Source organism: Dichomitus squalens, assembly GCF_000275845.1.
Source record: "Dichomitus squalens LYAD-421 SS1 unplaced genomic scaffold DICSQscaffold_10, whole genome shotgun sequence".
In the NCBI taxonomy this organism is placed as follows: domain Eukaryota; kingdom Fungi; phylum Basidiomycota; class Agaricomycetes; order Polyporales; family Polyporaceae; genus Dichomitus; species Dichomitus squalens.
In genome coordinates, this window is record NW_006766892.1 from 703,187 (window position 1) to 730,572 (window position 27,386).

General features: G+C 55.9%; 4 protein-coding genes across 4 annotated transcripts; 3 read left to right on the forward strand and 1 right to left on the reverse strand.

The window, feature by feature from the left end:
- Positions 1 to 635: 635 nt before the first annotated feature.
- DICSQDRAFT_135933 (uncharacterized protein) lies at positions 636 to 2,634 on the reverse strand. Its single transcript, XM_007364991.1, has 6 exons — positions 2,454 to 2,634; positions 2,161 to 2,232; positions 1,680 to 2,063; positions 1,254 to 1,528; positions 1,096 to 1,134; positions 636 to 986 (listed from the first exon to the last, which is right to left on the reverse strand). The coding sequence occupies exons 1-6, from the start codon at positions 2,503 to 2,505 to the stop codon at positions 828 to 830; spliced, it is 981 nt and encodes a 326-aa protein (XP_007365053.1). The 5' UTR covers positions 2,506 to 2,634; the 3' UTR covers positions 636 to 827.
- Positions 2,635 to 6,539: 3,905 nt separating this feature from the next.
- On the forward strand, positions 6,540 to 12,210 carry DICSQDRAFT_85185 (uncharacterized protein). Its single transcript, XM_007364992.1, has 9 exons — positions 6,540 to 6,786; positions 6,849 to 7,361; positions 7,424 to 7,510; positions 7,575 to 7,616; positions 7,670 to 8,718; positions 8,782 to 11,082; positions 11,159 to 11,632; positions 11,694 to 11,877; positions 11,929 to 12,210. The coding sequence occupies exons 1-6, from the start codon at positions 6,585 to 6,587 to the stop codon at positions 9,874 to 9,876; spliced, it is 2,988 nt and encodes a 995-aa protein (XP_007365054.1). The 5' UTR covers positions 6,540 to 6,584; the 3' UTR covers positions 9,877 to 11,082; positions 11,159 to 11,632; positions 11,694 to 11,877; positions 11,929 to 12,210.
- A 3,351-nt stretch (positions 12,211 to 15,561) lies between these two features.
- Positions 15,562 to 18,724, forward strand: DICSQDRAFT_85192 (Nop14-like protein). The gene is made up of 6 exons (XM_007364993.1): positions 15,562 to 15,870; positions 15,952 to 16,216; positions 16,267 to 16,352; positions 16,410 to 16,475; positions 16,530 to 17,363; positions 17,417 to 18,724. The coding sequence occupies exons 1-6, from the start codon at positions 15,604 to 15,606 to the stop codon at positions 18,614 to 18,616; spliced, it is 2,718 nt and encodes a 905-aa protein (XP_007365055.1). The 5' UTR covers positions 15,562 to 15,603; the 3' UTR covers positions 18,617 to 18,724.
- Positions 18,725 to 20,199: 1,475 nt separating this feature from the next.
- On the forward strand, positions 20,200 to 27,378 carry DICSQDRAFT_58492 (uncharacterized protein; the record flags this gene model as incomplete). Its single annotated transcript, XM_007364994.1, has 21 exons — positions 20,200 to 20,504; positions 20,557 to 20,901; positions 20,956 to 21,111; positions 21,164 to 21,260; positions 21,315 to 21,797; positions 21,851 to 22,093; positions 22,148 to 23,383; positions 23,440 to 23,975; positions 24,015 to 24,527; positions 24,579 to 24,909; positions 24,972 to 25,069; positions 25,120 to 25,200; positions 25,251 to 25,452; positions 25,509 to 25,703; positions 25,755 to 26,025; positions 26,078 to 26,272; positions 26,326 to 26,450; positions 26,500 to 26,711; positions 26,763 to 26,935; positions 26,990 to 27,291; positions 27,343 to 27,378. 21 exons carry the CDS (start codon positions 20,200 to 20,202, stop codon positions 27,376 to 27,378), a joined length of 6,135 nt encoding a protein of 2,044 aa, XP_007365056.1.
- Between the last annotated feature and the right edge of the window lie 8 nt (positions 27,379 to 27,386).

The window sequence follows — 27,386 nt, forward strand, 5'->3', positions numbered from 1 at the left end:
ATGTAAGTACGGGTTATAGACTCTCTGCGCTAGCCGGCACAAGGGTCCTCCGGGGTCCTGCACCAACCTGTGCACGAGTCTACGAATGGCTTAGCCGCTTCTTTCCCACTGCGAATCCAGAGATACGGGTCCTGCCACGCCCCATGCCACCCTATCGCACCGCCAGCCTGGCTCTCCCAATCTCAACCGAGTCCACGCGCCCCCGTCCCACCCTTCCACACAGAATCCCCATTTCCTGCCACCCACCACCCCCCTGCGCGAGCCCCCCCGCGCGAGCCCCCCTGCGCAAACCCTCCCCGCACGCCCCAGCCGCCCGCCGTCGTCCACGGCCTGCCCGCTGCATCCTCCACCGGCCCCCGGCTCCACACCGCATATCGTCCGCGCCTCAGCGACCCAGCTTGCTCACTTACTCCGACCCCAGAGCGCCCACTGCCCCATCCGGGAGGTCCACACCGCTCGCAGCCGAACTGAGCACTCCCCTCATCTCGCCCAGATCTCGCCCAATCCGCCCAGCCGAAGATCCCTCCTCGCTCGGCCCCTCCCGCCGCCAGTACCCGCTCTCAGCATCGCGCCAGCGTCTCTCGCCCCCCACGTAGCTACCAGGCGCACTCGCCCTCCTTCCATTGTCCGGTGCTAATCGATACAGCGTATCATACCACACCCGCACGCCCCAATCGCCTTCGGGGCCAGATGCGGCGCGCACAGGCTGTGTCCTGCCCCAAACCTAGCTTAATGACCGACAGCGCCATCTGCGTATCCGCACGGCGCTCCCCCACCGTCCGTTTCACCTGCAGCAGGTCGGGTTTCACATACATACCCAGACGAATTCACTGTTTCTTCCGCCCTTTCCGGCCGCCGCCTGTCGCCCCCGTCGTCGTCGACATGGGTGGCGCGTACGTGTCCAGGATGCCCAGTTTCTCCTTGCAGTCGTTGCAGTACCACACGTCTGGCAGCGGCGGCTTCAGATTGACGCACGAGAGGTGGAACTGCACGGAAGAAGTTCGTCTCAGCGAAGACGTAACGCCGCGAAAGAAGCGTGGGCGCGGCCATAGCGCCTATGGAAGAGAGCAAGAAAGAGCGTTTGCTCTCACTCACCCATTGGTATTTGCAGTCCTCGTTGTCGCAGGCGACCATCTGCACGTAAACAAAGGGGACGCCACGAAGCGGATGGTCAGCGCCCCTCTCGACCTCTTCACCTCGGCACACCGCAGCAGCACCACCACCACCGCTCGCGGGTACCGGAACGAACGCACCTCTCCATAGGACAGCTTCTGGCAGTAGCAATAAATCTCTTGGTCTTCCGTGTCGCCGGCGTCTTCGCCGCCTTCGTCCTCTTCGCCCTCGGCGTCTTCGTCGTCCAGCCCCGCCGAGGCGTTGAATCGGCGAGAGCGCACTGGCGACTGCCTCGGGTGCATCACTCGGGACAAACCCGACCTTTGGCTGGCCCCATTGTTGTTGTAGGCGCTGGTTGTGACAGGGACGGGGCTCGGCAGCTTGATGCTACCCGCTGACGACGTGGTCTTGCGCTCTGTATGACAAAGGTGTAAGTCAGCGTCTGACAAAAACGCGCCTAAACCGGATTGATTGCGTAGGCAACGCAGCAGGGTCGTGTAGCGACAAAGGCGTTGCGCGGCAAGCAGGATTAGACATAACAAAGGCAGGCGAGAACATGTACACACTTTTCTGCGGAGGGGGAACGGAGACGGGTGTGGGTGCCACGGGGACGTCGATCGCCTGTGCTGCTGCCCGTAAGCTCTGGATCTGTTGCACCGTCGTTTCTACACTGCTTAGAAACTGCTGTGTAGGGGGCAAGCCCGGTTCCTCCCCCTGAAGTTTCAGTATTCGCTGCAGATCGTGCTGCAAGCGGGCCATGGCGCGCTCGAAGAGCCTCACGAGCCGCTCCGACAGGGCGGTCTTTTCGATAGCGAGGGCATCTAGGTCTGCGTAGAGCGTGTTCACTGTGTCCGGGATAGCCGCATCCTTGCCCGGAAGTGCCTGGCCGGCGTTCTTGGACGAGTGGCGGAAATACTTTTGGGTCTCCTTTCGGATCTCCTCAGCGAGCTCTGCTTGCGAGTAAATGTACGCCACGGAGTGCGGATATACAGAGATCACGTTGGTCAGTACGAACGCGGTAGGATGAACGTGAAACGTTGTGCATGCCTTGGGTCCTGGAGTCCCGATGTTTGATCTCCACCAGGATATGCTGTGCCTCGTTGGGCAGATTCTCCAGACCTGCCAGAAGGATAAGTGAGCACGCGTGCTTCGACGTAAACGGGGCGTCCAATGAACGAATGACCGGATACGGAGTTGTATCGGGGCCCGGAACGCTATCTCATAATTTTGAGGGGAAAAATATTTCGCCCGATCACGACATTGAGACTCAAATTGTCGCGCATGCTAGCAGCGCTATCGAGAGAGAGTCGCATGAAGCTGTACGGGCCGGCGTCACTCACTGGAGAGATACTCTGTGGCGATGTTCGCGGCCTCCTCGAGATTGGAGTTCATGGTGCGCGCGGCTGACTGTGGTGGTCGAGATCGAAGGTATGAAGAAGCGCAGCAAGATGAACAAACACGCTGATTGAAGAGCTCGAACAACGGACTGTCGCGCAAGAAGCCCGAAAAGCGGTGCTGTCGATAGAAATGCGCCTTGGACGGGAGAAAGGTCGCGATCAGAACGAGGTTGACGGCGGGATGCTGCTTGGTTGAGTAACCGCGGACCTGTCATCGCGGGGCCGGCGGGGTCACGGGTGGGTCACAGAGTCTCACGGGGGGAGCGTGAGGTACAAGTGGTTGCGAGCCCCGAGGGTCGTGGGAAGCTTGGGCACTAAGTAGTCGGAGCCAAGATACGGGCTGGGCCGATCGGGCGGGAGAGGACGACCGAAGCCGGGCGGTGGCGGGGGACGGCCACATGATCGCGTCGGTTCACGCTCAGCGGGCTTTCGTCGGTACACGAGGCTCGCGCCCATGACAGTGACTGCTCAGGTCCACACGCGCGCCCGTATCCTTGGGAGCCCCAGACAGCTCTGCACTCACGTCCACCCGTTCTGAGCCAGCTCCAGCTCTCCCCCTCAGCTCCCCCCTCTCGGTTGACAGCGAGAACCACTCAGGCTGTGTCTCGGGCTGTACTCGATGGGGCCCCTTGCCCGCTTTCCTCCGTCCTCGGCGCTGACCATGACATTCGTGAGTCGCAGGCGACGATACGGAAACCCGAACCCCTTGTCTTCCGCGCCTTGCCTCACTCGAATGCTTCGGGTTACTCGCTATGATTCCGTACAGGTGAGTCTGCATTCCTACCTGGTAAGGTCGGGACTGGTCCTCGGTGGTTGTTGAAGCCCATGTCCTTGTGGCGCTCAAAGTATGCTCTGATAAATGAGAACCGTTGACCTTTAGAATACCGGGTTTCCGTAAGTATGCCTGCAAGCGCGCACGGTGCTTGTGATGTTGTAAGATGACTCGAGCATGTCGTAACAGGCCCTTTCTTTGGACGAGCCCCTCCTGCCTGCAGCGGTGCTGTCTCCCATCCGTGGGGCTGACGTTCATGCGTACCAGGACGCTCCCTCTCATGTCAGGCCACTTCCGACGATGTTTCACTCCTTAGTCGCTCGCGGCGCAAGTCAGGCTCGGGGGGCCCATGCTCAGGGGTACGTAGCCTGGTACCTTCCCGAAGAGCGTTGCACAGCGGACACCGCGGAGCGACAGAACCGTGAAGGCGAGCCGTGCCTTCTTATTCGCAGCGAGCCCGCCAGGCCAGAGGAAGCGTTCCCCGCACCTCGGGAATCCACGCTCTCCCGACGCACTCGTATCTGAGTCTGACGAAGCGCGCTCGCCAAGGTTCGCGGGTGCGCATGACGATAACGTGCTCGCACGCGGCTCTCGGGGGACCGCCGAGTGAATCGTGCCTTAGCCGTTGCGTGCTTCTGCGCTCTGGCCCCCGCTTCTCTCTAGCTCATGAATGTGCGCACGGTCCCACACTGCTCGCCCGGGCCACGGCTGCCTCTTTTCGCGCTCTGGAGAAGCATGCCGCTGTCCGGCTAGCAACCTGAAACACGAAAGAAGCACGCTCCGAAGGCACCCGCCGCGCTTCGCCTCTCGTTCTACTGGTCCCGTTGTGGCGTCCGGACGCTACGGGCCTTTTCGTCCTCGTCCTCAACGAGGGTGCCACTGACGTTACACGCCAGACATCGTCGCTGACATCCTCCGCAGGCCCCCTCTTCTGTCACTGGGTGGGTAAGTTGCCAATATCGGTTCATTGGGTCATCGGGCTGTGTGCCCGAGCAGGTACTGACTCCGTATGTTTCAACCGGTGGAGATAGAGATAGCAACATGTATTTCGCTTCGCCCATGGGCCGATAGCCAACACATACATTAGGCTCCAATCATTTGTCTATCTACTCGGAGGGCTTCTCCTAGCCGAGAAGAGCATCCTGCTTCTGGTCACGAGAACGACTAAATGTGTTTCGTCATGCCGGACAATTGCGACATTTGCCTCCATGAGGACATCGATCGACCTAAGGGATGTGTCAAAACATACGCTCCAGTCGCGCCAAGGCGCACGAAGTCGGTCGCATAAACCAGGTCGCACCCCTCGCTTGTCCCGGCAGGCGAGCGGGAGGTGAATATGCACTCTATCGGCAACGCCGAAAATCCGCGCGCGACGACGGCGATTGGCCGAGTACATACTCCCAGGGTGGCCTCGTCCGAAGTGAACCGCACAGATTGAGAACGTGACATCTGCACAACGCCACAACGCCGACCCCGTGTCGTCAGATACGGAACGCATGCGCGGGGCCGAGAGATCCCTCGGACGCCTTTGTATTGCAACCGCCAAAGTGATCGGTTTCGCATGCAAGCGAGGGTCTATGGTACGTGGTACGATCATCCTTGGCCCCACAACGCGCATCCAGTAATCTACTTACGGATTAGGCGTGCGGCGCACACGACGGCAGAGCCAGAATTTCCAGGCAAAAGATGCAAATATTTGTTATCAGTAGCGCGGGTGTCCGCCATTGGGCAAGGGTAACAACTTCCCAAGTCGGTGAGGCAAAGTAGAGCTCACCTGGCAACACCTGTGTGGTACACTTCCCGATGCGACTTGTCCAGCGGAACAGCGCTGCACACAGGATACGACCATGTCAACAAGCATCTTCTGTGCATGCTGAGATGAAAGATTGCGAAGCACGGAAGGAGCCGTGGAGCACTCGCGAACGACCGAAGACAGAGTTTCTTCTTCCAGATACGGCCCCCAGTCAAGATCTTGAGTTCACGCTGTCAACATGCTGTGATGTCAGGCGGTGATGCAGAAGAGAGTGCAGCGCACGATACACCAAGTTGCCGGGGAGCAAAGAGCCGTCGGCGAGTGCGCCACTAACGATATTGACAAGGGCGGTGACACGGCTTGACAGCTCTGCATTGCTGTCGGGAGTCGATAGGGGGCTCTAGTAACGCGTGCACGCGGCATCACGTCTCACTGGCTGTCCCAAAAGAATACGAGGAACGTCTGGTGGCAGCGTCTTTGCGGGGCCGTGCAAGCAACCCGGCAGTACACTGTTGAGATCCTACGCCCTGGGTCCTGGGCAATCAGCACCACGTAGGAAGATCGCTTGCGAACGTGCCCCGACGCGCCATGGGTGGCCATATTCATTCATGCTGCGCGAGCACATGTGTCTTGCCCTGGCCATCTGCCTCCTACGACCGTATGTCGAGTGGAGCACCTACGAGGACCACGATGCGTTGGCAGAAGAGCTAGAACATGAGGGGGCGTGAGCGGCGAGCACGAAGTCAGGCCACTTCAATTAATGAACGGATGTCGGCCTCTCTGGCTATCGGGGGAGACACAGTCCAACTGTTCGCATGTGAGGTTTTGAAAGTCTGGGACATAGCGTAACGCAATGATGTCGACGAAAAGCCGAGAACGTACAATAGCTCCCTTGCTCTCGTAGCATCAGTGCAATCACTGCAGACCCCAGAGCACGCTGGTTCACGGCATGGCTTCGTATATCGGTGAGAAGACATCGGGCTTCGGAGACTTCGACTCGAATGCGGACTGCCGACGGAACCAGCACCCTATTAAGAATGTGGAGGTGCTGTATGTTAGGTGAAGTGGACAAGGTGAGCAGCCCACTCTTGGTCGTTAGAGGTTACAACCAAGTGCTGATGGTGAGCTGGTGGTGAGTATACACGCGACAAGGCGTACGCTGCGAGATGGGATAGCTTGGATGACGTCGGTCCGAGGCTTTTCAGCCTGTGCACAGCCTCGTAACCAAAAGCGTCAGTAGTTGGTGATCCTCATTTCGGAGATTGAACACAGACTTATCTCCTTGACTTAAGGAGCTTACCCGGTGTTAATGGTAGATAAGATGGACTACACACGAGGTAAGTAGACGGTCTAAGCGACGCCACGATGACGCTGCCGGAGCCAGTGTCTGTCTCGCGGACTCGGACGACGGCGCAGAGGACACTCAGGCCAACTTCACTCAGTTATCCTCCATCTTCTCGCCGCCATGGCTGGCTTGCGGAAGCCCGACTTACTGAGGAGGGGGCTTTTCCGTGTCCTCTTGCTCTGTGCTTCCCTAGTTTCGTACTTCATGATCACGACCGCTCAGCCAGCTACCGTCCAATTCTCCGACTGCTTCTCGAGCCCGAACATCTCCCAGAAACTTGACGTCTCCACCGTATATGCTCAATACTTCCCCAAGAGCTCGAATGGCCCTTACATCAACTTCACCGTAATTGGCACGTCGCCACAGCAAATAGTTTCCGCTTCAAACGGAACCAATCCTGTCGCCAGTAAGTACCCCAAGTTCCACTTCGCGCAATGCAAGCATGACACGGGTCCACACCACTCCCAGCGACACTGTTCACGACCACCGAGGTACTCACCTTCCCACAACCCAACAACCACGGCAACTCGTTCTTCTGCGCAACCTTGCGTCCGGCGTCCCCCCTCCCCGCCGATCCGAGTGGCAGCTTCTGCCCCCTTGACCCTGGACCCTTCGCGTTCTCCTCATCCGTGCAGGTTCAGCCAGGTTCAGCGCTTTTGACCTTGGACACCCGACTTCGCGCCCTTGACCCATTCCAAACTGAACTCCTCTGTCTCGACGTGAACACCACGATACTCGATCCGAGCTCTGGCGGTCCCGATTCAGTCTATGGCCATGCAAACATCATTTTCTGGAGTACCGTTGGCTTGGCAATAGGGTACTGGGTAGTGGTTGGCATCGCCCGCCTGGTCGCCGCGTGGGGACGAGGGTCATCGAGGGGTGGGAACGGATTCTTGGCTAGGGTGGAGGGAGCAGGCTTCGTCTTGGCTAGCGCGTTGAGTGGGGAACGATTCGCGTCCTCGCCCGCGCTCATGCGTTTTTGTACGTGGCATTTGAGTGTGCATATGCAAGGAGGAATGGACAGATGTGACGTCACTTCGCAGGTACCCCGTCGCTGAGGGATATCGTTTTCCATACCCAATGGTGTGCGGTCCTCTCTATGGTCGCTGTACAGTGGCCGATGTTCACATGTAAGTGAGATGCATCCTATTCTTGCCTACCATTGAGTGCTGATGGATTGACATCGTTCATTAGATCCACTACTGTCTCAGACGGCCTGGGCGACTTTGAGTTATAGTCAGTACCATTGATGACGTTCTTCGTCTAACATATATTGAGGTTACATACAGACATCTCGCTCACCCAGGGGAAGAATGCAGATCATCTCCGTTGGAATCCTCTCACGGTCCAGCCCTACAATCCTCCTTCAATTTTCGCCGATCAACTGAATGACCCATCTTCGCCCATATTCATCGATAGCTCCGCGCCGAACTTCTTGTTCCAGCTACCGCCGAACGCAACTACTGGGATGTCCGCGTTCGCGTGGTCTGTTGGACTGCGGCCACAGGACCTGTTCGGCATCTGTGTCTCGATCTTCCTGGCCATCGTTGCTGCGACCATCGTGCTCAGTGTCCTTGTCTGGGCATTGGACTTCTTCATGTCGCTGATTGCGGGAGCGGCGGGCGGCGGCGCCCCAACCCCGACTGGCTTGGGAGGAACGCGGAGCCCGCGCTATTCCTCCGCGAGCAAGGACATGCTTGATGGTATCGGGATGTCTACAACCGACGAGAACCGGTCTCTCAACGGCCACTTCTTGTTCTCCCGCTCGACTTCTCGTTTCCCAAATACTCGAGCATGGTGGAGATGGAGAAGCAATTTCGTCTCCTTCCATGGCAGCGCCCTCCACGGCAATCTCGTCCGCCTTCTCGTACTGTTCCACCTGCCGATAACCGTCTTCTCGTGCTATCACATGAGCCTGCCTAGGAGCCAAGCCTCGGTGGGCTCTGTTGTCCTCGCCGCGCTGTCGTTCGTATTCCTATCGGTCCTTATCCCAGCCTTTCTGGTATTTCGGCTGACGACCACGAGGACGAGCAAGCTCTATGACGAGACGTGGACCCTTCTTTCCCTTGGGCCATTATATAACCACTACAGGCACGGTTCTCAGCTATTCGCTTGCACTCTCTTCGCCATCAACATAGCCTTTGGGGTCACCATTGGTTTCGGCCAGAAGAGCGGAACTGCGCAGGCTATCGTCATCCTCGTGGTTGAAGTCGCATCCGCGCTTGGCACAAGCGTTTGGTTACCTTGGGGCCAGGGCGCGAGCATGGGGCTCATTAGCTTTCTTTTCTGCGTAGGCCGAATTGTAATAGCGGTCCTTCTCGTCATCCTCACCCCAGTTGTGAGTTCTTCTAGCTCTCAGGCATGCTGTCCGTCCGTCACGCTGAATTTCGGCCTCCGCTAGGTCTCTATCGGCGCTGGAGCGGCGCAATGGGTCGCATATGCGATTCTGTTCATATTGGGGCTGATCTACCTGGCCTTCCTGCTTATGTTGATCGTCAAGATCGTAGAGGCCATCCTCCGCATTGCTGGCGGTATCGGGTTTGGCAGGAGCCGACACGTGGTCGACAGCGGCCTTCTCGGTACCTTGGGTCTCATGGGATGCTGCGGACCCCGACATCCCCACCGCAATGGCGGGTACCGTCCGGCTGTCGACCGACCTCCATCCACCTTGGCGCTGCCCAGACCTATGCCGTTGTACAAGAATTCGACTCCACCTTCTTCAGGCCCGCCCTCCGTACTCCGTCCCGAGCACGCGATGCAGCCATACAAGGAGGATAGCGACGATGAGACTGGGTTCATCATGGGTGCATGGCAACCATTCCCCGGCCCTGGGATGAGTCAGGTGGAGGAGCAAGCCCCGCCCGAGCCCCCGAAGTCTGGCTTTGCCAGGGTCGCAGGTGGACGCGCTCATTACGACTCGCCTTACGCCATAGCGTCTGGGTCCACCACGACGTTCCCGTCGGAACGCAACAGGGGCCCCGGTTCGTTTGCAAAGTCAACTCCATCAGTGGTTCAGGACTCGCCGCCTCCCACGCCGTCAATCGCGTCCGCGGCAAGGGGCCTTCCTCCAGGCGCTATGCCCCCTGCGCACGTACGTACGAAGTCGCAGACCGCGATCATCGAGAGCGCGCCTTTCATGGCGGCACAGGCCGCTACAGTCGCCGGTGGGAGCGGCGGCGCTTTGTCGGGGCATCAGGCCGACGCTGTTGCGGCGCTGGCCGCTGAGCCTCAACCGAAGAAGAAGTATTGGTACAGCAGGAAGAAGAATCGCCGGATGAGTGAGAGCGATGCGCCGCTGAGCGACCCTGTTCCAGTCAGCCAGGAGTCGGGCAGGTCTTTCGTGGTCATGCGAAAGCCGCGTCCCGGGATGCCGTCGCCATCGCAGGGCTCGTCGGCATCACAGCCGCTGGAGGGCGCGGACGAGCAGGGGCGCCGATCGTTCTCGGTGCTCCGAGGTACGAGCCACTCGGACCCACAGACACCAGCAGCGTCTTGACATTCTTCGTAACACTTCCATTGTCGTCGTGTTGTCGCTCACTGTTGGTAGATACTGTTGTATACTCTATTCTCCCTTCATTTCTATCGCCTTTTGCATGGGACTCAACTGCACTAGTCTGTACACCTGGGACATACATTTTATCCTATACATGCTGCTTTCATCTCATGACAATAGCTTGGATATACAGTCCGTTGTCCGTTGTCCGTGTAGTCATATCGAATGGTAGCACTACTCAAAATCGTCGAAGCCGTCATCCTCCACGCTAGCATCACCCAGCCAGAGGACACGGTAATCCTCTGCGCCCTTCTGTACCCAACCATAAACACCTTCCCTGATCTGCAATCGTCGCGCCCCTTCCTCGTCCTCCAGCGTTGAGGACGCATAGGTATCGGCGCTGGAAGTTGAGAGAGATCGCTGCAGACCGCCTTGGTAGAACGGCCGATCCCAGTGGCCACCGACCATGAGCATTCCTGCGGCGCCGCCGACATCGGCCTGTGTCCGCACAGGATCCTGGGCTCTGCCCTTCCCCTTACGCTCCGAGAGTTGAGATAGCGGTACCTCCAGTACCTCGACGCCGTCCTCGCCGAACGCTATGGCCTGCAAGTAGGGAGATTCTTCCGGGTTATCAGAGTTACATATTCGAACGGCGACATGCGTCGGCGTCGATGTCCAGTACAGAATGCGATATGGAGGTACAGCGGAAACCTTGGCGGGGAGGGGGTGCGTGACTAGCTGCGACTGCCTCCCGCGGGTGAGAAGGTACATCTGCGTGAAGGTCGTGCGCCCGCCCGGCCCCGGTACGTCAAACTTGACGGGGCGGATCCATACGCCCTTCTCCTTGCTGAAGCCACGGCCGTCCCAGGATGCGCGAGAGCGGCGGGAGGTGAGCGAGCTCACGCTAGGGGCATTCATCAGAGCGGCTTGCTGTGCGCTCCAGTTGTCCTCGTAGAGCTCGACTTCGCCCACGGCGGCGTCCGCTATGCGGATCGTGCCCGCCTTCTTTTCGAAGACAACGAAGAGAGAGAGCTGAGTAGGGTATACTCGAACGTTCGAGCCGAACGAGAGCACGCGATTGTGACGGTGCGACGCGCTATCCAATGGGGCCGTTCGCGGGAAGACGTCCGACGGGCTTCTGGACATGCTATCTTGCACGGACTGGTGGATGAAGGTGATGCTCCGTGCTGGAAGTGGCGTGTAAAATTCCTATTATATAATAGTGAAGACGATCGTTTTATCAGTACCCGGTCTACGGAGCTGAACATCTCGCCAAATAACTAACCTTCGAGAACCGGAACGCACGTTCACCCTTGGGAGCCTCGTAGAGAAGTATTGACGACTTCGTCGCGATAGCGAGAAGCACGCCCCCCGGACCCCGCTGACCTTCGTTTCGCCAAACCTCGTACAGAAGGACTGAACTATTCTGTAGTCGAGAGCCGCTCGAAGCGAGCGGAGTATAGTTCGTGGCCCATCGTAGCGGCAGTTCGTTCACCATGTCCCAGTCTGAGTCACCCGAGTCCGCTCGTGACGGAGGTGCGACAGCCTTCGACTTTCCAGGTGAAGTCCAAGAGTCGGTGATAGATGAATACGACGCCCGAGGCTCGGGCTGTCGTGGTGGTGACTGAGGTTGGGCGATACCATTGTCGAGCACGAGGTTCTTCAGCCCTTTGGTGATGGAACTCGGCGGTCGGTGATGCTTCTTTCCATGGCTCTGAGAGTTTTTACCGCTCGAGCGCAGGTCCAGTGGTCGGGCACCCTACAGGTCAACAATACCGGGAATCAGCGACACAGGTCCGAACGTCCGACGGGAACCTAACCTTTTGAGTGGAATAGTACTTCGCCAGACTAATGAGGCTGCTGAGATTGTACATACGCAGAGTTCGCATGCTTTCTTCTCGTTCTTTGGCCGAAGTTTCTTCGGTGCTCACGAGCGCAAGTACTACACCCTGAGGGGTTCCTTCGCCTGTGCTCTCTGACTCTAGGATCGACATCTGGTGCACACTGAAAGATACAACTCAGGTGAATAAGATTGCGGGATGGAGAGGCACTCACCCTTCGCCTTCCCAGATGAGCTTCGCCTCGGCGTCAGCCGGACCCTTCTCGGTATCATCGTCTTCGTCCCATTCACCAGGGAACATGTCCAGCACCGAGAGTCCGTTGTCATGGCCAATAAGCAGCAGACGATGGTTGTTGAGCGGGAGCAGACAACGAATCGGAAAAGTCGTGTGAGGCAAAAAGCGCGAGCCAAAGTTATACAGCTTGAGATGGGAAGGGTCCAATGACTCAGGTATGAGGGTCTGTGGAGGCGGAGGATAGTTCGCGTGAGCAAATGGCGAGGGCATAGGTGGGGGTAGGGATGTTTGGAGGTGCAGCTGGGGTTGGAGCGACGGTGGGTGTGCAAACGTATAGGATGAGGGCGCGTTGGAATACATTGACATTGGGTGTGCCGATGGAGCATTCGAGTACATTGAGTACGGATTCGAAGACGAGCCATCTAATGATGAATATGTCGAGGGAGCATATACGGAGAATGTGGGCAATGAAGGAGCCTGTTGAGATTGACGTTGCTCAAAGCTTGATTGTCGGTCGAGCTTCAGGCGATGGGGTTATTACGACTGTGGCTGAGACATATATTACAATTCAGTGCAGGCTCACCCCGTCACCCCAGCCTCGCTGCCGTCGTCGCTCGAGATCGGCAGGTGTAAGATCATGATAACGCTCTGCAGCCCTTCGGTGACAACATGTTTGAGCGACTTGGGTGAGAGTACAACGGACGGCAGACGTACCTCTTCTCAATCCATTCCCTCCACCGGCCAAACCTGAGAGAAGCGTATTCCGTCTATGGCGTGCCTGATGTGATTGAACCAAGGTCACTCACCTTGAGTTAGGGCCGTTTTGTTGAGCAAGGTCGTCGTAGGTAGGCAATCCGTCGCCGCCGGATTGGTCCTGCTCAGGTACGGGCGGTACATTGAACGGATCTGACATGCTTGCGAAAATGGCGGGACAGTAGGCGAGGACAATTGGTTCAGTAGCTCAGATGTGTGACGGTCCAACCTAGGAAGACATGCGCCCTGTTCAGGATACAGTTTGCCAGGCAGGACGGATATATGACGGTCGTGAGCGAGAAGGGAAGTGGCAGTGCCCGACAGCCGTCGACCAGCATTTGGCACAGTATTTCATCGCGCATAGCCTCCCTACCGCCGGCTCCTGTCACCTGTCTCTTGTTCGGTTGATCACCACCATCTACGAGCCACGTCCTTGTGAAACCCTCTGTACTGAACCTGTACGGCCAGCTTCCCGCAGCAGACTATGGGCATCTTGAAGAAGTGACGGGCGTATATATCTACATTGTGGACGTCTCGGCTTCGACGTCCGTACACGAGATACAAATAGACTGTGGACACAGACAAGTTAAAATTACTTGGAAGTTTGAGGCTAAGTCGGCCTACGTCGGTTACCATGCGCCAGTGAGTATTTGAACAATCTCGTAAAAATGCCTACACACTCACATGGTATTCTTAGATGTCGTCGCATGCGTCAGTCTTTGACTCCTTCGCAGTCTCGTTTCCTCGTGGTGCCCAGCCAACCAAGTGCCGTATTCTGCACAATGTTATGAAAAACTGGGTTCCCAATGACCTTGGTCATATATCCCACCGCGTACCCCATCCACGATTGCTGTCTTAGACACTTCCGCAAGATGTTGCCCACTTGTTGAACAGCCCTCCCGTTCTCTCCCCAGACCAGCCAAGCACAATCCTGCCCTCTGGCGGACTTGCCGCTCTTGACCACGTATGTCTTGTATCCTAAATCCTCTGCTTCCCCGGCGGAAACGCGGACGTCTTCGTACGGCCCTTCCACAAGTTCCACTATGGCGCCGAGTTTCTTCACCTTGCCAAGAAATTGAGTGCTCTGCCTAGAGCGTCGTGTCTTCGCCTTACTCTACTCGTGAACAGGAAACCAATCATGCTGACGCGCAGCGAGATAGCCATGACCACTCACCCTTGGACAGTCCGTGTACTGTGCATGGTTTTTCATGGGACGCCCGCACTCACGACAATGAGGCGGTTTTCTTTTAGACTCGGTTTTGGTATAATCGCGGTAACGGCCAGATCGGTGACGATTAGTACCTCGCAGCATGCCAGAGACGGCACTGGCACTGTACCTCTCGGAGTGGTTCAGTTCGCTGAAGGAGTCGATACTGGATTCCGAGGTGCTCATGGTGATAGCTGGGCGTAGAGGTGGCGGAACGAGAGGTCATGAGTTGTAAGTCGCGTAGATCCCTTACTATAAGTCTGATGAGCTGACAATGGACACGCCCTTGCACAATGCATCATAGTAAAGCCATAACTTTGTCAACTGCGTGCGTGTTCTGGCGTGTGTTCCGGCGGTAGGAATGTACGGTACGTTTGTGTCACTCGAACTTACGCTTTTTCTGGTAAGCGCGCCGCTCTCTTCCGGACGGAGTCGACATAGCTAACAAGAAACGAGGAGGTACCGTCCTACCTGAATTTAACGATGCGCTGATTTCAAGGCTTGGAGCCAACGGCAGTCACTAGTTAGGAGCTTGTCCTGCGCTTTTTGATGCGTTCCGCCGACACCCCAACCGCCACGACTCAACAGCATCGAGCTCGATGTTGGAAAAGTGCGCGGAGCTTTTGCGTCGGAATGGCCTCCGGCGGTGCGTCACTGCGGATCACCCAACATACGCGAATGGATGTATGCGCACCAACCGGTGCTAATTGGAAGTCCTTTCTGGTCGTCGACATGGTCCTCCAGACGGAGGAAATCGACGACGTGGCCATGGCTACGAGGCGCGAGCTGCTCATCTATTGGCTTGTCTGCCACATGGAGATCCCCAGTACGGTCCGAGGATGATCGCGAAGGAGGGATTGCATGTGTGCATGTGGTTCCAGCGAGCTTCGCCCGACTGGCGGAAGGGGCCAGGGCTTGTCGCGCTACACCTGAGTGACTCCTGGGTATCAAGGGCGTCATGAACGAATTGCTAGTTAATGGTACTTGAGATAGCCTCGGGACAACCACGAGGCCCGTTCACGACGATCCCCGTCATGTGCAACAATGATTCACGTGCGACTGAGGGACATTGATGGCCGAGGGTTCTTGGTACAGGCCTCAGCCGCCACCCGTTAGCACTTTGGTGTGCTCAGAGGAGGATGGCAGCAATGTGGTTCCGATTCATCGCGTTGTTGACTAGCGTGGGGGTACTGTAGCCAGTTTGTAAGCGTTTACTTGTTGGGTAGGATGGATGAGCAATTTGGGGATGTTTGATACTTTTAGGAGAGCAAGGTAAACATGATTGAATTAGCAGTTGCAGAGGTCGGATACCGCTCGAGCTACTACTAGTTTGGAAGCAAAACATTGTTATGGACTCCAACTATGTTCACTTTCAGCTTTTCCATTAAAATACGACTGTGGTGCACGAGATCTTGCTCGTGGTTTGGTGGGTTCTCTGGTACGCAGCTGGCCGTGGGTTGTGCGACGATCAAGGCCAGCGTTCAAGACCGCGCTTTCCGAAACGGGCCTTCGACGATCACTTCATCTAAGATCCTGCTGTGACTGCTCCGTGACATATGGCATAATTTTGGGAAATGCGAGCGACAGATAAACGGAGCGCGACCTCAACGACTCAGGAGCCTGGCTTGCTGATCTCTTCCGCTCTACCCTCCTGGACGGTCTCATTGCCTTCCATAGCTTCTTGGAGCTTGCGCTATGGCAAAAGGTTCGCAGCTTAAGCAGCTGAAGACCGCGCTGCACTCCGCCGGGCTCGCGCAACAACCCCAGGCCGGAAAGAAGCGCAAGCGGGCTGCCCCCACGGAGCGCGACAAAGAGAAGAAGGCCGCGCGGCTGAAGGAGATTCAGCAAAAGCTCAATCCCTTTGACGTGAAGGTAACGAAGCTCAAACATGATGTGGGAGGAAGGAAGATCATCGGTACTACGGGACGGCCCGCACAAAGCAAGCAAGCAGGTATCGAGCAGGTGCGCCCATGCACATGCAGGCTTTGGAACATTTTGCGTTTGCTCATTGGTGCTCTTGAATACATGTGAACTCGTGAATAGAGGAAGAAGACTCTGCTCAAAGAGTACGAGGAGAAGGATCGGTCTGGAGGCATAGTTGACCGTCGGATAGGTGAAAATGACCCAACTATGTCGCTGGAGGAACGTATGTTGGAGCGTTTCACGCGCGAACGGCAGCGTGCCTCCAAAGGCGTTGCCTTCAACCTGGAAGATGAAGACGAGCTTACTCACTACGGCCAAAGTCTCTCCAAGCTGGACGACTTCGACAACGTCGGTCTTGGTCTCGATGAGGACGAAGAAGACGAAGGTGAGTTGCTTCGATGGCCACTGTTCACGCTGAAATTAACATTACTGTAGGTTTGTTGGATAGACGAGCCGTCGAGAGATCCCATTTTGGCGGGTTTGGGGACGAGGACGAGGAGGATGGGGAGGACGACGATGAGGTACGTGTGTATCTCCTGCAGTATCGTCTGCATTGCTGTTGCTCATGTTGCGCACAGCCCGCGCGGAAGAAGTCCAAGGCGGAGGTCATGGCGGAAGTCATTGCGAAGAGCAAACAACACAAGGTTCGCTGTTCCCTGTCACACCGTCCGTCCAGTATCTGAACGCTCTTTCCACAGATGTTGAGGCAGACGCAACAAGAGGAGGACGAGAACCTCCGTCACGAGCTTGACAACGAACTTGACTCCATCCGGTCGCTGCTATTCACAGCACCACCTCACCAACAGGCCACCGAGGATCAATCGTCTGCACCTGCACCCACAGACCTTCCACCAGACGACCAAGACAAAGAATACGATCAGTATGTTCGTGAGCTCGCACTTGACCGGAGAGCGAAGCCGAAAGACAGGACCAAGACCGAGGAGGAGCTTGCGTTGGAGGAGAAGGACGCGTTGGAGAAGGCGGAGAGGAGACGACAGAGACGGATGAGGGGCGAGGAGAGCGAGAGCGAGGAAGAAGGGAGAGGGAAGCGGAAGCAAGCGAGGCCCCGCGGAGGGGATGACCTTGATGACGACTTCGTTGAGGAGGAGCGTGCTTCGAATGCGCTCGGTGCAGGCTTAGGAGACGATCTGGCTATGGCCTCGGAGGACGAAGAAGATGGTGCCGACGACGAGGAGAACGACGAGGAAGGCAGCGAAGAAGGGGAGGAGGAAGATGAGTCAGGTGAGGAAAGTGGTTCGGTGACGGAAGAGTTCGAGACTGCGTCCGAAGACTCGGGTGAGGAGGATGGGGAGGAGGGTGAGGAGGAGGCTCTCGTGAAGTCGAGTCGAAAACGCCACGCAAACCCGCATGCTGCGAAGGAACTCCCATACACATTCCCTTGTCCTGAGACCCACGACGAGTTTCTCGAGATCATCGAAGGCGTCGACGATGAGGACGTGCCGACGGTCATCAAGCGTATACGTACACTTCACCATCCCAGCTTAGCGGAAGAGAACAAGTTTAAGCTCCAGGTCTGTCTCAATCATGATGAAGGTATTCACCCGAGTTGATCTCGCCGTTCCAGGGTCTGAACGATGTGCTCATCGATCACATCCTCTACATCACCTCCCCTCCTGCACCTCGTTTCACCCTGCTTGCATCACTACTGCCTCATCTCGCCGCTCTCACCAAAGCCTACCCCATTCAATCTGCCGAGAGTTTCACTGAGAAGCTCTCGCTCATGCACAAAAACTTGAAGCGCGGTCTCTCGAAAGGCGCGCTCGATCCTGAGGCGAAGATCTGGCCCGGTTCCCCAGAACTTTCGCTTCTTCGTGTCATCGGTCAACTATGGCCAACATCCGACATGAACCATCATGTTGTTTCCCCTGCACGATTAATCATGGGCGCATACCTCGGCTTGGGTCGTGTTCGGTCATTACAGGACATTGTGAGCGGCCTCTTCCTGTGCAGCCTTTTCATTCACTACGAGAAGTTGTCCAAGCGTTTCGTCCCTGAAGCAGTCAACTTTTTGGTCAACTCCACCCTTCACCTCGCCCCGCACTCGTACGCCGACGTCGCGTCGTTACCCGGCAATTTCCCGGCGCAGGACTTCAGGACAGCGCTGACGCTACCTTTAGCTCTCGACGAGAAGAAGGCCAAGAAGCTATCGGTCAAGAAGCCCGACTTCGCCACCTATCTAAGCGGCGAGCCTCTAGAGGAACAGGCGAAGGTAGACTTGCTTGGTCTCACCTGGGAGCTTCTTGGCAGAGTTGCCGACATGTACAAGGGTTTGGAAGGCTTCATCGAGTTATTCACTCCCATCCAAGAAGTCCTGGGGGCAGTGAAGGGCAGTGGTCTACCTTCCGACCTCTCGACGCGGTTGCAGTCATTACAAGACATGCTCCGCCGTCTCCTCAAGTTCGCCCTACAGAGCCGCCAGCCCCTTCGACTCCAGGCGCACAAGCCCATCCCGATCCCGACATACGTCCCCAAGTTCGAGCAGACAAGCTCTAACTACCTCCGCAATCGCGACCCCGACCACGAGCGGAACGAGGCGGCGAAGTTGCGCGCGCAGGTCAAGCAGGAGCGCAAGGGCGCGATCCGGGAGTTGCGTAAGGATGCACGCTTCCTGGCAGCGGAGCAGCAGAGGAAACAGAAGGAGAAGGACAGGGCGTACAACGAGAGGATGAAGCGCGTGTTCGGCTCGATCGAATCGGAGCGAGCGGAGGAAAAGGCGATGGAGAGGGAGAAGATGAAGGAGAAGAAGAGAGCCGGTCGCAAGTAACGTCGCGGATGATATGTACTCTTCAGTTTGTTAGGTTGCGTTCTCACTTGTATCCCTATGGATGACATGGCCAAGGAGCCGCAGTCAATGGGCGGGTATATATATTCGTGTGGGGTCACGTGAGTTGGGATACACGCCAGGAGACGCCGAGAACGCGTCGCGTTCGCGTTGTACTCAGGCGCGACTTGTCTCTGAACGTCCATCAACGAGACCCATTGCTTTTTTGCTACCCGTGTTCCACACTCTCCACTCTGTGAAACTGTCTTAGAAATGCTGCTGTCATGAGCTCCCAAATACCATCATCTTTAGCAACCGTCCCGTCGACTTTCCAGGAGAATGGCGAGCCCGCACAGTTCCTCGACTGGGTGCAAGGGCAGATGTCCGCGCTCCTTGGAGATCCAGGTCTTGTGCTGAAGGACAAGAGGAATGATTGGGTCAAGACAATATCCAGTCTCCTCTCAGTGCTCGCCCTTCCAGGCGCAACGGAACTTCCATGGCATGCGATGCACGAGCAAATCAAGCTCACGGAGGTCTGTCTCCAACTCATATTTCACGCTGCGCAGCGGGTACCTTCTTTGTTTGCTGGAGAAGAAACCCTCGCACAAGCTCTCTTCACAAGCATCACTATCCTTTGCACGACTCTCGATCTCTGGATAGATGTAGACCCACCGCCGGAAGCCGGGTACTTGAGCCCCGTCGAGCTATACACGAAGGCAAGCGTAGCTGCAGCTGCAGTCCTACAAGCACTTGGAGATGAGGTTGTGCCCGAGATTGGTCCGAAGTCTCGGCAGCTTATGAGGGCAATTGTTGATCGCTGTGCGCAAGCAGTTAGTGGTGCGTGTGCCCGAATCTCCAACCGATAGCACAATTTCACTACTGACGTGCATGTTAGATATGCTTTTGACCTCCGAAACAACCACTTATCCTGCGTATGTGGAGTTGTATGTCGATCCCGACGTCGTGGACTACCTCGCGAAGATATCCCAGGTGCGGCTGCTAACCATCTCAGTGTGACGATTTTCGTTTGGCTTACGGACGAGATAGACGTCTAGATTGAAGATCACCAGTGCGGCGCACGTTCCTTTAGTACTGAGCACCTCACTAGAGATCTGCATGATTGCCCTTACCCCCACTGCCACAAACCATTGGTTCGTCGGCGATCTCGCACGAGAGACTAGCCAGCTCGTGCAAAAAGCCTATGAATATCTGCTCTATGCTTGTACGACTGCCGGTACCTCTAGGCTGCGGGCACTCACGAGAACATGCCTGGCTTTGACTACCTTCTACGTGTCTAGCGGCTTCCCCGAGCTTGCTGAGTCTTACTGGACAAGGCTGCTATTGTTCCGCCTCGAGAGCGGCCCAGAGTCCGATTGGGATAAACTCGATGCCTCTCTGGCCGCAAGCGTACAGACATCAGGGATGACTCCTCGTAACCATGCGGATCTCTATGCCATTGCTCGCGCTTTGAGTATGGAAGACTGGGGAGAAGAAGGTGGTAGTTTGAGGGTAAGTACTGGACAAACATAGTAAATATACGGGATCTTCTCACCAATGCACACCAGGGGCTTTGCGAAGCGTACTTGATGCTGTTTGTACCATCCCTAGACCACGAGACACTTCGTAATGTCAATGCGTTACTCAACACGGAGACAAGCCCTCCCTCCTACGCCAATCTCCTGAAAGCCGTGAACGATCGCCTCGTCATCCTGGAGAATCCAGAGGGCGTGCTCAACAAGGCTACGTTATCACGGAGAGCCCTCGCGCGAGAGGCAGTGCAAGCCATTGTTGAGCCTCACGTTCTACAGTGGATGGACGACGATGATTCCCTGACCGACGTGGACTTCATCCGCCGAGCTCTGGACGAGATCAATAGACGATTCGAGGAGCAGTGAGTGACTGCCTGTATGCTATGGAGATGCGTTCCTAACCAATTCTTGTAGGCCTGTCTGGAATACAACACCTGGCGCCCTCGAAGGTCTCGCCAAGAAATTAGGAGACCTCCCGTGCCTTCTTTTTCACGCCAAGGACAAGTGTGAACCAGATGCGAACACGACTAGGCTCGGTGTTCCATTCATCGCTGTGTATCTCAAGGTCGCGTTCCGTATCCTTGAATGCGACCAGTCGCGCAAAATTCACCCTCGGGTCAGTGCTGCTGTTTACGACGCCCTCGCCAAGTCATTCCGCCACCAAACTTCAATTGGAGACGACCGGTTATATGAGGAACTCGGTGGCTTCGTGTCTCGCGGTATGAAAGATAAGGAACGGGCTGTCCGTCTCGCTGCCGGGTAGGTGCACGTTACCTGCCATTGGCGTAGCGCATAGAGTGACTTCCTACGCAGGCGTGCCCTCGTTGAGCTCGTCAGACTTTTCGAGAGGCTTGAAGAGAAGAGAGAGATCACTGTTGTAGGACTGTTCGAGAGGGTGAATCCGCTTTTGAGGCACCCTGAGCACCGAGTTCGCGAAACCACCATTGTGACTGTAGGCTTCATTGGAAAGTGAGTGTTAGGCTTGCCACTTGTCGGAACAATACTGATCGTATCGATCAAGGTCGTGCACTGGGCCTGCCTTACGAGAGAGCGTGTGTTCGTTGGTCTTCCAGATCGGCCAGTCCAATCCGATCTTGAAGGGCACAGCGACGCTGCAGGTATGCGAGGTCGCTTCCCATGTCTACACTTAGCTCATCCGACCATTATGATAGCTACAGGCCCTGGCGCGGCAGTACAAGAAATCGCTCTATAGTCTCACATCTCCCTATCTGGACCGCATCGCTCCGTACCTAGTCCGCCGCATGATCAGCGAGCCGGACGGCATCGCAGAGTTCTGTCGCCTCCTCTCGGTCACGCTCGAGGACTTCGTGAATCTGACGTTGAAGCACTCGCTCCCCCCTCTCTTCGCCGATGGCCAGGCCAAAGTGCTCGAAGCGGTCGCTGCGATCGTCAGGAAGCACAACATTGCGTTACTTGTGCTGGATGGGGCGCACTGGATTCTCTCGCACTCGTTCATGTTGACCGGAATTGGTCAAACTAACAGGGGTTTACAGTTCATTCTGGGGGTACTGCGGGAGAATGCGCAGGACCCCACAGCGATTGACATCGCGAGCGTTGCCCGGAGTTGTCTCATTAACCTCCTGGGAGAAATCGTGGTGTGCCTGGGGGATGAGAATCCTGACACTGTGGAAGCGGTATGTTACAAGATAACCTGCTCATGTTAGCTCAAGTTGCTGACACCAAGCAGGCACATCAGGGGTTACGCAAGCTCGTTCGGCTATTGGGTGCTCCAGGATCTGAGGCTTCGGGGACCAGGCAGGAAATCGAGGCGTTCTTCAAGGAACACATGCTCGGCGTCATCTCAACACTCAACGATATGTTGCAGGAGGTCCATGGCAGACAGTCGATTGAGACCAAGCAGAAGATTCTCCGAAGTCTTGGAGAGTTTGCCAAGCTCGTCGGTCCGACGATCGCGAACGTCGCTCCTCAGGTTCAGAATTCAATTCCACTTCCATCTTGAGCCGCTCTGATACATTATGCGTAGATCATGGCCTCGCTGCAGACGATGGTGGTTGTACCTCAGTTCTCCGAAGCAGCGTTGTCGAGTTGGTGTTCCTTCATCTCGACCCTGAATCCGGCGGACATTGGGTCGCACGTCGGACCCACGAGCGCATCTTTGGTTGCTTCATGGCCCTCTTTCTCTGAAAATGGCCGCGAGTTGGCACGAGAATGCCTTCGCTTCATGATTGTAGAAAGGGGCGCCGCACTGGGCTCGCGATTAGCGGAGGTTGCTGACCTCAGCTCCGTACCAGAACTGCATGCGCTATCCAAACATCTCGCAGAGTCGCGCAAGTACTGGTCTCCGTCGGAGCGCCTCAGCATCCTGTTGGAGCGTCTGGACAGCGATAGCCTCACTGTGGCGGTGCGCTCAGCGATAGAGCTCAAGGCCTGGTTGTTGGGTGGCGGCGAAGACCACGTCCGATCGCTGACGAATGGCGACGTCTTCGATCCTCTCGCCGGTCATCTCGTTTTCGCTCTGTATAGGGCGGCTTGCCGGGATGGAGACGGAACTGAGGCTCTCCACACGCTCGCGTTCGAATGCATTGGAATTGTCGGCGCTATCGATCCTGACAGGTTCGAGCTACGCGTCCACGACAACCGCATGATCATGACAAGCAACTTTGCGGACGAAGGCGAAGCGATGACTTTCGCGCTCCACCTCATCCAGGATCTTCTAGTGGGTGCATTCCGGTCGACGAGCGACATCAAGTACCAGAGCTACCTCGGTTACGCGATCCAGGAACTGTTGAGATTCTGCAAGTTTACTCCCGCATTAGTGAATCCTGGATCGGGGTCAGGTTCCATCCCAATGAAAGTGCGGCACCGCTGGAACAGCCTGCCGAAGACGGTTCTCGAGACAGTCACCCCGTTACTGGAATCGCGATTCAATCTCACATACTCGAGGATTGTCCTGCAGGCGTATCCGATCTACCCTAACCACTCGACATATCGACAATGGGTGCAAGCCTGGACTAGCGATCTGATCTACAAGGTCAAGCACGATGTTGCAAAGCGGATCTTCCAGGTGTTCACTCCTGTTGTTCGCAACAAAGACGTTGGCGTCGCTCACCACCTGCTGCCACACCTCGTTCTCACGGTCCTCGCTTCTGGCGACGAAGATGCTACCCAGGCAATCCGCACCGAACTGCTCTCTGTGCTCGCCGACCAGGTAGATGTGAACAGTTCCTCTACGCCGGATAAGAAGTTGCTTAGCGCTCAGGTATGGTCACACTGCCCTTTTGCCAGAAGGGGTCCAGATGCTGATGCACCTATAAGACTGTGTTCATGTTGCTTGACCATCTCAGCAAATGGATTCGCATTGTTCGCCAGGACATTGCAAAGCAGAAGGCGGAAGCGAAGCGCTCATCACGAACTTCAAGTGCCTCCGGGTCTCTGACGAATCCAGATATCGAGGAAGCCCTGCTGCGCGTGGACTCTGTCCTGGCCAGCGTGGATCAAGGACTCATGGCAAAGGCGGCGTTCCAATGCAAGGCCTACGCGAGGTCTCTCATGAATCTCGAACAGCAGATCATGACCCTACGTGAACGTCATACCTCAGCCCCTGAGCTGCAAGATCACTACGAGCGGCTGCACGAGATGTACGCTCACCTCAATGAGCCGGACGGTATGGAGGGTGTCTCGACGATGATCCTCTCCCCGTCCTTGGAGCATCAGATCCGTCAACACGAGAGTACCGGCCGCTGGACTTCCGCTCAAAGTTGTTGGGAGGTCCGCCTCCAGCATGAACCTGAGAATTTGGACTACCATCTTGGGCTACTGAGGTGTCTCAGGAACCTTGGGCATTACGGCATGTACGCACGGGTTTCGCAAGGAGTCGCGAACTGACCTAGCACCTTCACAGACTCATTGCGTACCCACGTCAAGGGCGTACTGATTAGGAACCCTGAGTGGGGACCTCAGCTAGTCGGCTATCAAGTCGAGAGTGAATGGATGGTGGGGCATTGGGAAGAAGTACAGAATCTCGTCTCGCAGACCGACGCCCGGCCTCCTCTTGTCCTGATGGCACATGTCTTGCTTGCGATGCGGTCTGGGAATGAAGCAGCCATCGCAGGATCGCTCTCTGCGGCCCGCGAAGCTTTAGGAGCATCTATAACGGCATCTGGGCCGACTGGTTATCGACGTTCGTATGACGCCGTGTTGGACTTACATCTCATCCATGAGCTCGAAGTTATAAACCAAGTCCTCCGCGATCAATCCGGCGAAGTACCCGCGGCTATTCGAATCGTGAATTGGAGCTTCGAGAGCCTGCTGCAACGCCTCGCCACTCGCTTCGACTCTACACTCCCATCGTTCCGCATTCGAGAGCCCATCCTGAATATGCGAAGGACAGCTTTCAATTTGAGGTGAGCGGGTAGTGTATCAATTCGAGATGACGTCTTCATGAATCTGTTCAGCGTGTCGCAGGTCGAGGAAGCGAAGCGAGCTACCGGAAAGCTTTGGCTCGACAGTGCCAAAATCGCGAGGAAAGCTGGTCATTCTCAGACGGCCTATAGTGCAATACTGCAAGCTCAGAGATGCAATACGCCTTTCTCTTTCATTGAAAGCGCGAGGCTCGTTAGGATGAGGGGAGAACCTCTGCGGGCGCTACAGGAACTAGAGAATGCCATGAAGTTGTTGGGAAACGAGGCGCATGAGCCATCCCCTGACAACGAAGTCATTGACCTGACTGAAGCTGCTCCTCCAGTTCGCCTATTCCCGGGCGAGACAAAGGCGCTGAGGGCTAAGGTAGGTTTCCGGCAGTATGATATGCAGTGAGAAATCGAAGCTCATCTCACCTTCAATCAAAGGCTCACATCCTTCAGGCCCGTTGGATGGCAGACTCCGACCGATACGAGGATTCTAAGGTTCACAAGGAATTCCTAGTAGGAGCGGAGATGTTGCCCAAGTTCGTCCATCAGCTCAAGCGTATGCAAACCGTATACTCACAAGCGGCAGATGGGAGAGTGGACAATTCCACCTCGGACAATTTCATGATGAATGCTTCAAGGCACTCTCTCCTACAGATAAGAGGAATCGGTCAGTGGCGGGAACATCTTCAACCTGGCCAATTCTGACAACCTGTTCAGCGGCATGAAAATGAATCTGCAGACAGTCCGATGCTTTACTCGCGCGATCAGATATGGGTCGAAGTATATCTATCAAACCTTACCTCGCGTACTTACCATCTGGCTCGATATGGCTGAGGATCCTGAGCGGGCGGCAAACGACATCTTCTCCAAGATCAATGCAGAAGTGTCTCGCACAATCAAACTAGCCCCAGTATACAAGGTGGGAGCTGTCTTTGCCTGTTTCCCGTCCTGAAGGCTTTGCTTAAAAGATTCCAGTGGTATACCGCTTTTCCTCAGATCGTATCTCGGATTGGCATGAGGAATGAGAGGGCATATGAAGTACTCGCCTATTTGCTCTCGTATGTCATTGCAGAGTATCCGAGGCAGGCGCTGTGGCTCTTCACGGCAGTGGCCAAATCTACCACTCCACAACGCGCTACGAGAAGCAAGCAGATCCTGTCCAAGCTACGAGTAGGTACCCTTATGAATCTCTGCAATAATGTGCACTCACGCGGACTTTAGAATCAGAATAGGAACAACACTGGTAGCATGGTTACGGCGATGGCCAAGATGACTGATGAGCTTCTGAAGTTCTGTCACAAGCCCCCAAAGGAGGCCAAAGTACTCAATATGCTCAAAGACTTCCCGGCACTGAAGAAGATGATAGACAATACAGCAGCTGCGAAGGAGATACTGATACCTTTGCAGGAGTCCCTAACGGCGAATCTTCCACCTCTCTCAGCATCGGAGAGTACACATCAGCCGTTTCCCATCGACGCCCCAACGTTCGCATGTGAGTGATCTCCCTCGACACTCTTGCCTCAGATAGTGACGGCCTTGTGCAGCCTTTTTTGACGAGGTCGAGGTCATGACCTCGTTAGCCAAACCCAAGAAGATGTCCATCATGGGAAGCAACGGGCAGGTTTACACCTTCTTAGGCAAGAAGGATGACCTGCGGAAGGATGGTCGATTGATGGACTTCAACGCCATTCTCAACAAACTCTTGAGGAAAGATTCTGCGTCACGTCGCAGACAGCTCAGTAAGTGCGTGGTCCTGTTGAATAGACATGTACTCAATCCGTGCGGCTACCAGATATCCGCACTTATGGTGTCGTGTCCCTGAACGAAGAGTGTGGTTTGATCCAATGGGTCCCCAACACGGTACCTATTCGTCCTATTCTTCAGACCCTCTATGCCCGTCGAGGAAGGCAACTGTGGGTATGTTGTGCTCCCGATATATTCGTAGATGTTCTCCTGACGCGGACAGGGCAACGACGTGAAAGTAGCATTCGATAAAATGAAGTTGAAGAACAACAGGGAGGCTGCCGCGATCTTCACCGAGGAGGTCCTGTCATTGTTCCCGCCGGTCCTGCACGAATGGTTTGTCGAGACATTCTCGGAACCGTCCGTATGGCTGGCAAGTCGGACGGCGTACAGTCGAACTGCTGCGGTCATGTCTATGGTGGGATACATCCTCGGGTAAGTCGTCACTATATACCACTGCGTTTGGTCTGATGAGGGTATCTACAGTTTGGGAGATCGTCACTGCGAGAACATTCTGTTGGATACAAACTGTGGAGACGTCATCCATGTGGACTTCGATTGCTTGTTCGAGAAGGGACAAGCTCTTGAGACGCCTGAGATCGTGCCGTTCCGTCTGACGCACAATATCGTCGACGGTTTCGGAGTGACTGGCGTCGAAGGTTCGTCATACCGATATCGCACTCGTATACCTCCCTCTGAGTTTAACCGCGCAGGCTTCTTCCGCATCTCATGCGAAGTGACGCTTCGGTTGCTTCGAGAGAACAAGGACTGTCTCATGAATGTTCTGGATGCGTTCGTTCATGACCCCCTGGTCGAGTGGGAAGAGAAGCGTCGCCGACTAGAGCGCAACCACGCTGTGGCTGACATGCGCGCCGTATCCCAGGATGCTTTGGGCCCGATAGAGGAGAAGCTGCAGGGTGTCTTCAGACTCATGAAGTCGAGCCCTGGGAAGCAGCTGTCGGTGAACAACCATGTCCAAGCTCTCATACATCAAGCAACCGACCCCGGGAACTTGGTGAGTACCGTTGGTGTCTTGACGACACGGACAGGAACTTACGGGTCATAGGCACGAATGTATGTCGGATGGGCACCGTTCCAATGATTTCAGGT